Genomic DNA, 16,721 nt, shown 5'->3' with positions numbered 1-16,721 from the left:
AGCATATTCAGAGAGACAACAAAGATATGTAGAGAACGTTTTCATTACTTTTATAGAAACCCAGGTGCGGGGTATGAGGTTTTATATTTATTCGAGTACATTATATTCTCAAAATTGTATATGTTTTCTTTATCTATTCAATGACACGTTGATATGAAGGAATCGTGGGTTACATACTATACTATTTACTGTTACCAATAAACGATCAAGATGCTTGTTCTAGCAATTCATGAACTTGGCCTTGCAATATAATAATAATATGATAGTCAAGCCAATCAGTTATGTACAATACAAGCTCCATAGTTCATCATCATTCATTCATTATCAACCCATATTCGGCTCACTGCTGAGCTTGAGAATATAATTATATATCAGAATAAGAGGGGTTAGGCCCATAGTCCACTACGCTGGCCCAATGCGGGTTGGCTCCTTATTTACGCTTCCTTTATTCGCGTTTTCACAGCTAAAGATTTCTTTATTCGCAAATCTTCAAACATTAACTGCAAATATTGCCCAAATTGCGAGGTAATATATTGTGTCACAAAAAAGTGAAGGTTTATGAATGGTAAACTATTGTTGTGATTTTTTATAAAATTTCATCCATCTTTGAATCGACATTTACGGAACGTACACCCTGAATAAAGAACTTTTAGTTACTTGAAAAATATACTTTATTCGTCAAAAAACATTTAAAATACTTAAACAGTGCCTCTACAAGATTTTAAATGGACAGGGCAGTCTTTTGATACGATTTTGTTATAAGTGACCTTGTATATTCAGCTTCAGTGGCGACTTTTCTAGACAACTTTAAAAAGTTACTAACAACATTAACTGTCTGTAAATATGATACATCATTTGTTTCTCTGAATAACATTTACGAAAATGAATTTTGCTCTTTTTAACATAGTATCGTATGAATGAAGTTGCTCTAGCGTAAGGAGTGAGGAGACAAGCGCGTGCGACTCACCGTCTTTGACGTCGGGGCCCGCGTTCTTGGCGAGCGTACGCAACGCCGCCGCGAACGGGCCGCCCTTATTGGGCGCTAGGTCCGTGCGTTTCGCGATTTTGTTAGCGCTCGCACCTGAAAAGAAAGGAAACTCGTTTCAAACACCATAATCATCAGCACTGGCAATAAGTGAATACGTTTTCTATTTTCCTGCGGCCATACTCGAAAGTCAGTGAGTGGAAACGTTTTCCGAGGGCCTATAATTTTTTTTTTTTTTTATAGTGGCAGTTTGATACTGTTACTGTCACGTAACGTAAACGCGAATTTCTAAGGAATTGAAATAACGCCATCTAGTGGCACTACTGTACAACTGTTTCAATTCCATATAAATTTGCGTTTACGTCAACGTGATAGTAACAGCATGAAAAATATTGAAAACTCCGATTAGGCACACCGTTTTCCTGCCGCCGTACTCCAAAGTCCGTGAGTGAAATGAAAACGTTTTTTATTTTCCTGCCGCCATACTTGAGAGTCAGTGAGTGAAAACGTTATATATTTTCCTGCGGCTATACTCAAAGTCAGTGAGTGAAATGAAAACGCTTACAATTTTCTGCCGCCATACTCGATAGTCAATGAGTGAAAACGTCTTCTATTTTCCTGCTGTACCTATACCTACTTGAAAGAGTCAGTGAATAAAAAGCTTTTATATTTTCGCTACGCTCGCCAATGCTTACGAGTTAAAAAAGCGATACGTTTTAACGCATCGCTTTTTTAACTTTCGTGCGAATGAAGCCTGAGGGCTTAACATTATAAAATATTTGTTCTAAAGTTACGTAATAAACCAGCAACGTTACCAACGTACCGCGTCAGTTGCGCTAAGAAATAAACGAATAAAGTGCGCAGTCATTTTTGTCTGCTCCGGTCAGGTTAAAATTTTCAGATAAGTTTGTTTTGAAATTAAGCTATAAAAGCTACAGTTGAGTCAGAATTTTTAATGACGAGCAACTTTATTATTGCAATGATAGAGCAATTTTGATATTTTTGTATTAATTACTGCCGAAGGCTTCAGGCTACCGCCGGACGTTCACAATGACTATCCGTGTGTATGTTACGAGTAATACTAGTAGAATAAGTAAGCTCAAGTTCACCAAGTAGGTATTTAATAAAAAAATGTTATTCACCAAGCACCTATATACTTAACTTTATTTGACCGCTAATATTACCCCATAACATCTATACTATATCCCCGTATTCGTAGGAAGTAGGAAAGGAAGGTAGCGGGAACGGGAACTACGCAGGTGAAACCGCGTGGCGTCTGCTAGTTTAAAATAAGTATTAGAGAAATAGAAAAGAAGAAACCGAATGTCTATAAACAAAGTTACTAAAAAGAAGAACAACAGAGTACAAGAAAACGGATTCTTGAATCTTTTATTCTAATTTAATTATTTTATTCATGTGATTTTCTCACGATCTTTGTAATACAGTCTTTGTATCACAAAGATCGGATGCAAGGAAAAATGTTTAAAAAAGAATGTTATATGGATTTTCACCAGTAAAATATACCAGCATAATATATAATTATTCTTGTAATATGTTAATTTATCTTTCATTCATTTATATCGTGAAGTCAAAAGAAGCTAATACGTCATCTGGCAACATTACAGCCCCCACATTGACTTCTGACAGCGAGCCGACAAATTGTTTCCGCCGGGAACGCTTTTAGGGTGATATTCGATCAGGACGGTGAATTGAATTACCGAAATCGGAAATAGACAACTGGACTTGAATGCAAATGTAGATTTGACCCACGCGAAGTTCAATTATAAGTTCGTCGGTTTCACACATTTTATTAATATCAGAAATTTTAATATTGGTGAGCTGCATTAGTACAATGTAAAAACGTAATGTAAGCTCTTGACTACAATCTCACCTGATGGTAAGTGATAATGTAGTCTAAGATGGAAGCGGGCTAACTTGTTAGGAGGAGGATGAAAATCCACATCCCTTTTCGGTTTCTACACGACATCGTACCGGAACGCTAAATCGCTTGGCGGTACGTTTTTGTCGGTAGGGTGGTAACTAGCCACGGCCAAAGCCTCCCACCAGCCAGACCTGGACCAATTAGGAAAATCTCAATCTGCCCAGCCGGGGATCGAACCCAGGACCTCCGTTTTGTAAATCCACAACGCATACCACTGCGCCACGGAGGCCGTCAAAAACATCATCTACTCTGCTTCTGCCTTCGGGCTTCATCAGGCGATGCTTCAGCGCTCGCCCAAACCCCCCGGTGACGCCGCTGGGGTCCCATTAAGGAGCCTACGGCACTTACACAATCAGAAAAAATGCTACCGGCAAAGATGCATTGCTTACCAGGGTTACTAGACTAATTGAAAATGAAATCGACAGAGCTCATTTACATATGTTTAATCTACATCGCTGCTTCACTTAGTAGTTAAAGAATTACGTTCCCTAGCTAAACATTAATGGAGAAAATGTCAAGTGAACAACGCTGTCTAGTTAGATAATAGCCCAACTGGGTCACTGTAACCAGCGCATCGCTGTGAATCGTTTGACACCTGTCTCCCAGTGGCGGATCTGTCATCGTCGTCGGATACGGATTTACATTTTCAAAAGCGCCTAACGTTTGTGCATTTGTTTTGACGTCGCTTAAATTCAGTGTTCGACATTTCAAATGAACAAAGCATTGATATTTTCGGAGGACTTTTGCTGTAAATTGTACTGAGAGGCGTTTGACAGGCGCGTTAGCAAAACAGTAACATTTTTATAAATTACTAGCGGACGCCCGCGACTTCGTCCCGCGTGGAATTTAGTTTTTTACAAATTCCTCGGGAACCATGGATTTTTCCGGTAAAGTAGCTTATGTGTCAATCCAGAGTAAAATCTATTTCCATTCCAAATTTCAGCCAAATCGCTTTCATTAGTAGCGGCGTTAAAGAGTAACAAACATCAAAACATACATCCAAACATTCATACAAACTTTTGCGTTTATAATATTAGTAGAAAGTAGGATTTAACTGTCTGAGTAGTTACTATGCAACGGCTTTTCAGTAAACCCTCTGTCTAGTCTAAATTAGAACTACTTCAACACTTGTTGTTGTTGTTCATTGGTTGCGGTAATCACTTGACGTCAGCAGATCAATTCACTAACTGTAACGTACTATAATTTACTTCAATCAATAACAACTGCATTTTTCACATTGCATAAAGCCTTTGTTAACAAAAATCACAATGTCAACACAGCAATGTTATCTACGTACTTTATGATATCGACGAAGGGCTGCCAATAGGCACCGAATGACATTTATTACCTACTTATAATCTCAATTTTGGTCAGTTAGCATTAAATAAATACTGAATACGAAATCACATGACTACCAATACTTTAGTTTGTAAACTTCGTGCCTATGTCCACGAACATACTTCAAAGTTAGTGAATTGCCCTGCTGATGTCAAGTGATTACTGCAACCAATGAACAACTGCAACACCAGAGATGTCACCGTTGCTTTGCTGGCGTATGTAGGTATCAGTGACGAAGGATGGAATATTGACGAAGGTAGGTAAGCCTTCTCAAAGAAAAGTTAATTCATACCGCTTGATAGAAACTCCGGTTTCTCATACATCCATACATTTATATTCATTACAATAAATAATATGTAGGTATGGATTTTTAAAAGGTAACCCAGCGGGAATCAGCCTGTATGGTTTCTTCGTCGCTGGTAGGCTGGTAGGTATCAAGAATTTGTTTATCTGTCCTTTGCATAACCCTTAAAAGCAATACTGTAGATAGAAGCTGGTTTCACGGATTGCATGTTAATTTCTTTTGATTGAATTCTTTGGAATTGGATTGATTTCTTTGGCTTAAAGTGTGTACTTGTTTAGACGTGGGCTTGACAAAAGTGTCTACAATAAAGCAACGGTAAGCTATTCGCCGCGGGTCGCGCGCCCGCTTGATCTCTCAATTGACCCCTTCATTAGGGAGACGCTCATTCGTTGCGCGCTCGCGTCATCTCGGTATCTGTAGAATACATTTTGCTGTTTGTCGTTTGACCTTTACATTCGATCATTTTACGCGTACATGGTTGTAAAAAATTCAGGTAAGATTTAAAATTATCGTGTACCTAATATAAAGTCAAAGTCAAAATTCATTTATTTCAAATAGGCTTAGTTTACAATCTCTTTCAAAACGTCAGGTAATTAATAATATTAAACTTAAGATAATCGTGATATTAATCATTCGAAAACTTAAAATTAAAGTTACGAGGGTTCCAAACGCGCCTTGGTCCGAGAAGAGCCCACAACAAACTCAGCCAAGGTTTATTTTTTTTTATTTATCACCATTTTACAAACTTATTTAAAACTAAGCACACAGACGTATAATACAGTTTAACACCAAGCCTTTTTATCATTTAAATACTCATTAACACTATAATAAGACTTTACTAAAAGCTTGCGTTTAATAAAAGTTAGTTTTATAAACTACATAGGTACATAAATGACTTAGTGAGTGAGTCTATGTGAGTGACTTGTGGTGCAAGGAAAGGTGGAGGGCAGAAGAGTCACCAATGCGCTGGACTGACCAAGTGAATACCGCTCACCATTGCTCGCTGCACGAATGTGCTAGGAGAGCCACACTACAAGAGGAATGGCGACGGATAGTAAAGCTTGCCACCACACCAAAATGACGACCACGACCACTCTGACAAGAGTGTAACGACAAAGAAGAAGAAGACATAAATAACAATACATGTTAAACATTATATGGAAAAGGAAAGCAGAAAGTTTAAATGATGATTATGACTAATGCCGATGGACAAGTATCTACTGTCATGAAGCGCATTGTTCTTTTTCAGTGTAAAATGTTATTGAAACTGGTGAAATAACTTGCACACAAAGTTTAATATAAGGTAGGTATGCTACTCCGGCAGTCCTGAATTTAGCTACAATTTTATTTCATGGATTCTTTCTGTCAATTATGACAGTAACAAATCCACGAGTCCATGACATAACATTAATAAATAGAAAACGCCGATATCTTCGGATTGGCTTATCGGATAGAACTTCTAGATGAACCGATTTGGTTTTTTTTCTTTAGCGTAGGGGTAAGGTAGGGGTAGGGTAGGGGTAGATAAGCTACTTTTCTCTTCGCGACAAACTTAAAACACCCTTGATTTTTTGGTCAAGGGTTAAAAATATATACTTCGAAACAACTCACCCCTCTGCAGACACAATCTTGTCTTAAAGAAAACAAAATATTCGCTCAAAGGAAATATGCTATAAAATGGGTCGATTCTTAGAAAACCCCCGAATGACGAATAGGTTTTCTGGGATTCAAGACAGTGCTCTCTAATGATGGACAAATATTATACCTTAGATTTTAAATAAAGCATTTGTTTTTCAAAAATACAGAGAGAACTAATTCAAGGTCCTTACAGAAGAAAATTCAAAATGAATAGGCAACCCTGACAAGCGATGAGTAAGAGAGGTCAATGTCGTTTAACCCCACAATTGACTCCACGTATTAAAGTGACCCGCGCTATTGCATTGAGTGCTCCTCTCACGACCCAATGTTTCTCTCAATTAAGGTTATTCGAAACAGTAATAAATCTATTCTCTGACTGACTCTGTATTACATACCTACGTATTCAATTGTATTCCATTGGAAACTCTTTGTTTATTTTTAAATTCAAGAATATAGGCACGTATTACGTCTCTCGTGTATCTATAACTTAAAGGTTCCAAAAGCGACGTGTTAGAAAAATCCTAGCCACGCGTGTTGTTACTATTTAGAGAGATTTAGGTAAAGTAGGTACGTAAAGTCATTGCTTGAGTGTGAATACTCTTAAATTGCATAGTCCGGTTATATTGTATAGTGCTGGACTATGATGAAAGAGAAATGTGAAGAAAAATAGTGTGTGCTAAATATTACCTGTGAAAATCTTTCACGTAGAAGTAGGACCTAATCGAAGATATAAGAGAGAGAGATGGAATTTTGACAAAGGTAGGCCGTCCCAGAGAAAAGGCAATTCATACCGCTTGATACAAACTCCGATTTCACATACATCCATTCATATTCATTACAATAATTAATATGTATGTATGGATTTTTAAAACGTAACCCGGCGGGAATCGACCTGTATGGACTCTTCGCCGCTGTTAGATACTAGATTGAAAAGCCAATATTTGTCTTCGTAATAGAACTTTTAAAGATATGAAATAATCTTTATAGATATTCAATTCTTCAATGCACGCAAAAGCAGGTTCAAGTTCAGCAGTGGACGTATATTAAGCTGTCCTGCTATGTATGTCAGGCTACTTACTTATACCGGAACACTTAATTACTGTGATACTGTCCGTTGTTATGGAGAATGATTAATTTTTACCTGGAACAAGAAAAATACACATTATTAACCACAAATAATATGTAATGATCAATAATAATTATGAGCATTATTTTTAAACTAAGTGGTAAAGATTTTGCCAATTCGAGGCATGTTTATGAAATGCGCTCGCCCTCAAAATACGATTAACATTCTCTTTACATAAAATATGCTTTTATTGTAATATGTAAGGCTAAGAAGACCTTTTAAATGAAGAAATTAGTCTACGTCGACGATAGGGGGACAACAAGTGTTTTTCACATTTTTTTATATGTATATAAAAAAAAATATTACGAAAAAAGTTCATTGACAAACGGAGGAGAAAATGTTTTAAACATTTAAAATAATCACGTTGGTTACTTGATTGAGCAATCTATACTAATATGTTTGTTTGTATGTTTGTTTGATTAAAGTAATCGCTAGCGCTCAGGAACTACTGGTCCGATTTGAAAAATTCTTTCGCAGTGTTAGATAGCCCATTTATTGAGGAAGGCTATAGGCTACATATTATCTCCATATTCCTACAGGAACCACGCGGCGTCAGCTAGTTATTTGTTAAAATGAAAAAAAAAAACAATTTTTGTAAAAAAAAAGTATTAAGCAGCAAGACAAAAATATTTTACATTGTTACAAGTTACAGTTTGTGTTATTGTTAACGTCAATTGAAATGGATACGATGATTGACGAGGGCCGCACAAATTGGATATTGCCTGGTAACGGGGACCTATGGCTGCCGTATGACACACATGAAGTACCTACAAACGAAGAGCGTAAGTAATATATGGAGGGTAATATAAAATAGAGTACTTAATATAATACTCAAAAAGTATTCTTTAAATATCTACACAAATATTTTGCACATTTCCAATAGAAAGTAAATAATAATCAATCGACATGTTTGTGCAATAGTGAGTTATTGCTTACATTTAAATATACAGGATGCTCGGGAGAATTTCCCATAACTCTACGGTCATAACTTACGGTAAGGAAAATTAATTAAAAGTGTTAATGAATATTTTCGTAGTAATAAATATTTCTTTTGTAAATAAATTGTATCCCTTATATCGCATCCATATATAATCATTAATAAATATCATGAAGTAGCTTACTAGTGTAGTGAAGTGCGGAGTGCCAGTTGCAATAAATTGTCGATATCAAAAGTACGTAGTGGTAAGACTGTCGATTAAGATTATGTATTCTAAAATGCAAAGATAGATAAAGGCGTGTGTTACATGGATAGTGGAATTAAATGAATTACTTTGTATGAAAACATAAAAGTTTTTTTTTAGTTAAAAAACAATTAGTTTGCAGTTTGGGTCCTATAAGTGAACTTGTCAACACCTTAAAGTTATGGGAAATACTCCCGAGCACTCTGTATAAATTTACAATTTATAATTTATTTTACAGTTTATGTCATTCTGTCTTGTGTGCTAGAGTACAGGCTAGAGTTGATTGCTAATTGACTCTGTTTAATCAAATTGTGATTCATGTCTGGGTCGATTGCTTAAATTGTGACAAACAGTGGGTTAGGAAGGTATAGTTTTATAAATAGTCGGAGATAAAAAAACATTAATAGTATACATGAAAATTATTAAAATTTGACCATGCGTAAAACACACATAAATGTATATCGGATTTATAAACACATCACCCTTCTACAGGGAACAAAAAAAAGGAAATCAATGCGCAGCGGAATCCAAACCACCAATTTATTTACATAAAATCATGATTATCACTTGAGTGCGGCAACCCTTTAGCGAGGGTTGTCAACGAAGCGGCGAGCGGTAATTAATTCAGTCTCAAGCGCTAATTTGACTCGAGAGAAGTCACCCAGCGGGGGACCGCCCACTTTTAGAACTCGCACAAGACTAGAAAACTTCAACGGATCCGCCAAATCGTTCATTTGTTTTCAATATTATCGAGTACTATACGTAAATTATTTAAATTACAAAATACGACACAAAGCACACAAACCAATTTTTTATGGATTCATTTAACATACTTACTTGAATAAATAGAGATGTAGATCTATTTTGAAAAAAAAAAAAACCTTTGAAGACTAGTACTATTCTGATAAAAATCAACGCCTACGTCACAAATCTTGTAAAACTAAAAAAAAAATTAAATCTTCTGTGATATGAACAATAAAGATCTATAATTTACTCGGACCTATAGAAGCGTAAGTTTTAAGGACATCACATAAGAAATAATAATTCATTGTTAACATAAAAGTTCCTATGTAGTTTTTATACATAACTTAAATCTTCGACAGAAGAAAATTTCGAATCACAACACTGACAAGATCTAACTCTCAAAATTAAATTTTCATTATTTATAATGAATTTAACGCCGAAAATAGGGTAAAGGTCGGTTCCAGCACCTACGGGGCACCCCTGAACACGGTGTATCACATAAAATATTTCCTTTTTCAGCGTTTTGGCTAACTTGAATTTTGGGTTAAGTCTTACTGAATAAGCAGTTAGACTTACCCCAAAATTGAAGAAAACACAACAAGTTCTCAAATAAACTTGAACAAAAACACATAATTATGAAAGCAATCTCTTGTATCCACATTTAAGCACGTTTCTGTAACAATGGGGAATCATCGAGACTATATATAAGCTGAGTATCACTCGCATCAAGTTATTACACTCGTCAATCAAGTGGGCTTACAGGGGAGCTCAAAAAAATGAACTAAAAACAGCTTTTATATTTTTTTTCCAATCAGCTCTTGTAAACTCTCTTGTAAAAAAGAATGTATGTGTTTCAAATACATACGAGTGTTATGTGTATTTGCTGTAATATTTGCAACATCCTGACGGTTTAAGTAACTATCAGTTAATGAATAATAATCAAATAGTTATTATGTACAATAATTGTAATACGACGGTACCACACGCATGAATCGAAGTTTATATCGGATATAATTTTATGTATTATCGGACTTCGTAAGCGTGAAATTCTGTTTTTCATCACTATTTTTCCCTGCGGGTATTTTTATCCTATGATAAAAAGTAGCATATATGTAGCTCCATAACCTCCTCTATCATCCAGTGACAAGCCCATTAAAATCGGTTCAACCGTTCCAGAGATTAGCCCGGTCAAACAGACAGACAAAAATGTTAAATAAAACTTGATTATGTTTTAATGTCGCATAAAATAGCTAATAGAAAACGTACACTTCAATATTATTTAATGATTTGAAAATATTCTATTGTTGTTCCCCACAATCATCCCCCATATATTGTAAACGGCTGAACTGATTTTTATGAAACATACCTAAGAATCATTGCTGGAAAAACCAGCTTTTATAAAAACTGCATTTAAATCGGTTCACTCGTTTAAGAGCTACGGTGCCACAGACAGACTGTGAAACTTGTAACTTATTATTGAGTTTTGTTTACTTGAAATAAATCAATTAATAATACTAATAATAACACCACTCTTTTTGCGTCGGGGCTAAAAATAACTACATCAGCGCGCGTTCGCTCTTAGAATATTCAAACATGTACATATTTCAAAGCGGCATATTCAGGCTCGCCGAAAATTAATTAACACCAACAATTTTAACGATAGGGACGAAACTGTGCGCTCGCACCCAAAAGGTCGACGGTACATTTAACCCTAGACCGTTGAACCTATAAAATTAGCCTGATAACCACATAATATGAAAAGTGGTAAGGTCAAAAATAATCCAAATTGTTTAGAGCTCTAAGCAGTTGTTCGAAAATGTATCAAACATGCCTATAAACCCACGTTGAAAAGAAGCAATACTGTGTTTGGATATTGCCATGCTGGGAATTATTTCATCATGCTTATATGTTGCTTGTATGTTTTTGTTTGGAGTGTGTTAGGTATTAATTATATTAACCCTTAACTGTAGTCGAAGGTTCATGGGACCCATGTAGAATCTTTAAACGCGTGTACAAGACAAAAAAAATTATGAACACGAAACTGTCTAAGAGCGTTTAATATTCAGATTTATGGTACTTTAGAAGGATCTGTTTTCAGCACATGCTCCTACCATAAGTAAGTACCATAGACAACTGTGCTTGGACTGTCTATTAATAAACAAATTGCAAAGCAGTGAAACCACAATACACGTTACTAAGCGCTCATTCTTTGTAAGTAGTCCGATATATGAGTAGAGTAAGTGGACAAATATACAAGTATACGCGAACAACAAGTGTGCACCGACAATATAATATGAACATACTACATATAGATATTGCGGAAGAAGAGATGCGCGACGGCGCAATGCGCTACTCGGTTTATTTTGTGATGCGGTACAAGTCATAGACGTTTGGTGTTACAAATATTAACAGTACTATGGGATGTTATCTTTGCCAGTAAATTAAGATCTTTTTAATTTTTTATTAAAAGGAAAAAATAAAAGATATTTTGTCAATTGTGCTAAAAATAAACTCAAAGACCTATATTAAGGATATTTGACCGAAATTCGTCCTATAGAATATTGAATACGATGCTTAATGTCGAAAAGAAGCCGAAGGTATAGCTGTGAAGCCGTATGCAAAAGCTGGTAAGCACTGAAATGGAACGTAATACTTCTTGACAATGAAAAACAAACACAACGCAGTTTATGGTGGTACTACAAATAATATTACGTTCAAACCAAAGAAAAAGTCATTCATACAGTTCAGATTCATGGAAACCCTTCTAATAGTAAATCTAGTAATAGTAAACCTCTATTTTAAACAGTATTGTCTATTACGATATGTTATTAAATTACATTTACGGAAAAACAGTACATTAAATTATTTTGCACTGAAAGAACGTTACCCAATACCCAGTGCTAATAAAAATATGAAAGCGACGGAAAAGTTTTGAATATGAGGTCTCCCTTTCGAGAGCGCATTATATATTTATAGCTAGTAGTACAAGCATTTGGGCACAACAAGTGTGTGTGTATTCGACGGGTGCGCGCGTCGGCGCAGTACGTCTGTTGGTTTGTACTGCGGTACACGCCACAAGCGTACGGCGTTTCAAAATTATTAATGCAATTTTAAAGGAATCACAGAATAACTGCTGGCGTATTCACTAAATTGGTCTTTATTAAGAGCGCGCAGCGCGTCAGTACGATATGGATAAAATTCGAAGCGCAAACGAGACGCCGAATTATGACTTTCACGTGAGTGAAAAGCACGGAGCGATTGACGCGCGACGCAAATTTTATGACGTGAGCGCCAAAACCATTTTTACCTAATTGCAAGTAAATTAAACAACATAACAAAAAACAAAATGGCCATGTTCAAGATATATAAATATTTTCTATACAAAACAAAAAATTAAGAAAACAAGTTTGCTTTTGCTGAGATTGAAAGTAAAATGTGAGCAAAACATGTATTTTTCAAAGAAATAAACTATCGAGAAAAGTTTTACAAATTGTGTATTTTGTATAGTCATAACGAAGCTAACACTTTGAAATATCATTTGCCCAAATATCAGCCTCCTAACTTTTCTAGAATCTGAGATCCAGAACCATTTGTAACCACCAAATTACATATTGCACACTCTTAACAAACTATTGAAATAAACATCCAATCAACTGAGAAATATCATCTAGCTACTGTTATAGTACGAATATTTTAAACTTCAAGTGAATAAATAATTAATAGTATTTTAGAATTTGAATAGTATTTGAGAAATTGATTGATTTTAGAATAGTTACGTAGTAATTTAGTAGTTAGGTAGATAGATAATAAAATTTGTTATATTTATGATAATTGAAGTATAAAATATTACATTGTCAACCCGCTTATAACTTGTTCTTTACACTCGACGGTAGCGGCGTCGTCTGCGAATTTCCATTACAAGCCAGCCACCACCGCCCCCGCCCGCCCGCTCGGCAAACAATAACGCTACAAATGGACCACTTTCATATCCATGAGCCGAGTGTCTCTCAGCGGCTCTTACAACCTTAATCGAAAAATCTTTTTATGGATACGAGTAATACACACTATACCTAGCTGGGAGACATCTACTTTAGTACATATTTTAAAAACAAATACGTGCTGTGTTTGAGTAATTTTATTCTTTGTTTGCCTCAATACATTGGTTAAATAAAACAGATAATTATTAAAAACTAAATGGGGACAGCAAAAAAACTAAATGGGTAATTTTATATCGAAGTTTCGGACTGGAATTGATATTATCGCTTAATTCTTTTACAATTAAATCCAGTATTCACCGAAACTTCACTAAATTATATACTATGTTATATCTTTTTGATCTATTCAATGGTCATTGATTTTTGTTTGCGGAGGACACCCTGTTTCCAACTTCATTGGGATCAAGTCGATTACAGTTAGTAATCGCACACCCTCGCCACTTCAACAGAACAACGTTTCATGAGCTCTATAATAAAGAAAAGACCATTTTAGCGAGACCCTTGTACTCCAGACTTCACAATCCAATCGCAAGAGTGTAAAAGTAAGCGCCGTATGTTTGGGAGCTCTAAGAAAACTGGATAAAACAACACTTACGACCTTATTCTTTGCGTCGAATCAATTTCCTTTCTGGCGCCTCCGTCTCAGTGCTCAGTAGACTTTACCACAAGGTAATAAGGGCCTAATTTGGTTGTAAAGGATTTCTAAGAGATTACCTCAGAGTTGTTAAGGTAATACGTGATTTGCGGCAACGTTAATAAGGTTGGATCTTGTGCCAACGCTGGGAATATATTTATCGGAGTTCTCTTTCAGTGGGGGTTAAAGATGTACTTTGGGGTTGATAACAGGATAATTTAGCCTTATTGTGGCAACAGTTAAATTAAGTTTTAAAGTATATAATGGTGATTTTTTTGTTAAATGGTTAAATGTTAAATGGTGATTTTTTTGTTAAATAAAAAAACCAAGGTGATTTATTTTTAGGTTGCATGTGTGACTTTTTAGTTGTTTAAAATTATAATTACATGAAATTATATGTCTATAAATTAGAAATGTCTTAGCGAAATAATCCCTTAATTAGTAATGGTAACTTTGTATTAATTATGAGGCCTAGGGCGACGATATTTTATATCAAATACCAGTCTTTACATTCTACTTTGAAGAACAGTGATTTTAGGAAAAACTCATTTCTCGATGATCGATCGCCCAAACATATTGAATCTGGATATTTTATTATATCTGGATTGTATATATGTACCAATCATACAGTGTGCAACCTCACAAAGACTTCGTGTAAACAGCGCTCTCTCAGTGTACGGCATATTTCTCACTGAGCGGTTCAACGCACCCGTCACCCACTAGGCCGAGGATGAGGGTTAAGGGGTGGGTTATTTTTTTTATCGCCTCCGACGATCCGCGGGGTAAGGACATCCGTGCCATTTTATACGGTTATCCGGATGAGAAAAGGGTGACATTGCAAATTTGTTCTATTGGGAATGATGAGGGCGATTTCAGACAAGAGGTATATAGAGTTAAAATAAAATATAAGTTATATGTACTATTGCCTGTATTTATGTTTTTTTGTATTTTCAATACAGTATGCTACGTATGCTAACAACGATAACGAGCTTTTATGTTTGTACGTACAAGCATTAAAATAATTTACTATTTTTATACTTTTTACGACAATTTATATACTTAGTACATTTTAGTCATTACTAACGACCTCGTAAACTTTTATGCTTTCGGCATATGTATATTTTTTTTATATAATAAGGTGAATGAAAAATTATTATTAATGTCCAAAACTCATGTTCTTATTAAGAAGATAAAAAACATATACGTCATGTCCCTAACAATATCCAACTAAGAGATACTCGATCTGTGCGTATTTATACAGCATCATCCCTAACACTCGACACCATTACATCGAGCCTTCTTATTGCCCGCCTTTTACAGCCGATCGTATCATAACGTCGACTCATGCTTGATATTTTTATATTTACACCTAAAAGAGGAGCTATATTTTGCCTCTTTCGCTTGTCTGACAAACATTTTCTTAGTTAAATCTTATTTATCTTAACGATTTATGCTTTTACAAAAATATTATACTTCGATATAACTTTTATGATATGAAAATCTCATAGACGAACTGTTTACCTTTCGGAGGTTAACTTAAATCGACATGATGAAGTATGTGTTTTAGTGACAAGATTCATACTTTAATAGTAACGTTTGCATAATAATATTATTATTGTTTTCGCATACCTATATTTAAAAAAAAAAACCGTGTGTAGAGACATTGAACTATATTATAATTAATATGTTAATAAATATTAATTATTATTGAAACACATTATTTCCATACATCGTAATATGATACTCTCAGCTCATTTAATGAAATGGTATTGTTTGCCGTTTAATACAATCAAATTAGCAGGCGGCTTTATAATTATCCAAAGCAAACAACGCTTCGCGCGGGGGTATAAATCGCGGACAGTAATTGTCGGCGGGCGGCGAGTGGCGCGACAAATCTGACGGCCATTTCCGACCGGATCGCGTTACACCCCCTGTTGGTTCCGGCCGCCCGACCACCCGAGACCCTATTCGATTCGTGAAGCCCAAGTTAAAGGCGATGCCCCAAAACTAATGCATAACTCGTGTATATCTAAATTACTTTAACCTGGCACTTTGACATTGTGATTGTGTATTATGTAACAATATAACAGGTTATACACAAGCACAATAGATAAAGTTTAAACCAATCAGGAAAATTCTTTATCCACTAGAAAGCCACGTTATTTGTAAGTGTCATAGGATATATATTTTTATCCCCGTATTCTCACTGGAACAAAAACTATGCGAGTGAAACTAAGGAGCGTCGGGTAGTCCATGATATAACGCAAGATTTTATTATCAGTTACTTTTCAGTGCAACGTCACAAATGTACCAATGTAAATAAATAAAGTGAAGTAAAACCACCATACTAATTTCTGCTACCAAGCATTGCTGTGTTCCTAACCGATACTATGTCCCTATCACCTAAGGGTAAACGTACCCTTCAGATTGCAACTCAGCAGCTGAAAAAATTACAGACAAAACAGGCTAAACACTCTTAGCCTCATCGGCTGGCACTGGACAGAGCGTTGTAGATACAAGATCAAAACGCAGGAAAAACAAAACAGTTAATAATAATATAATGCACAGTTGCAATAATATCGCTAAAAGCTCTCTGTTCGATACTAGAATGTTCTTAGTAAAATATTTTTTTAAAAACTTTGTAACAAAACCGCTTTCAGCTTATGAGTCGGACCGTGCGTTACGAAGCGTCGTTGGGACGGTTGTTTGCGCGCGCAACTCGATAGGGCGAGTAAAAGTTCCGAAGCTACACAGACTGTCTGAATTTATATACGAAACTGTCTGAAGTGAGTAGCCGGAAATAAATTGAAGCATTTTGCATGAATTTATGTTAT

General features: G+C 35.6%; 1 protein-coding gene across 1 annotated transcript in view; it reads right to left on the bottom strand.

Annotated features, from left to right (window-relative positions):
• The window catches only part of LOC112043219 (uncharacterized), a 144,871-nt gene that overhangs the window by 22,491 nt on the left and 105,659 nt on the right, over positions 1-16,721 (bottom strand). Inside the window, exon 18 of the mRNA XM_052887989.1 lies at positions 968-1,081. Within this exon, the coding sequence (XP_052743949.1) occupies positions 968-1,081 (114 nt within the window). The remainder of the gene's footprint in view (positions 1-967; positions 1,082-16,721) is intronic.

Source organism: Bicyclus anynana, chromosome 2, assembly GCF_947172395.1.
Source record: "Bicyclus anynana chromosome 2, ilBicAnyn1.1, whole genome shotgun sequence".
NCBI lineage: Eukaryota > Metazoa > Arthropoda > Insecta > Lepidoptera > Nymphalidae > Bicyclus > Bicyclus anynana.
This window is presented reverse-complemented; position numbering and strand designations above follow the sequence as displayed.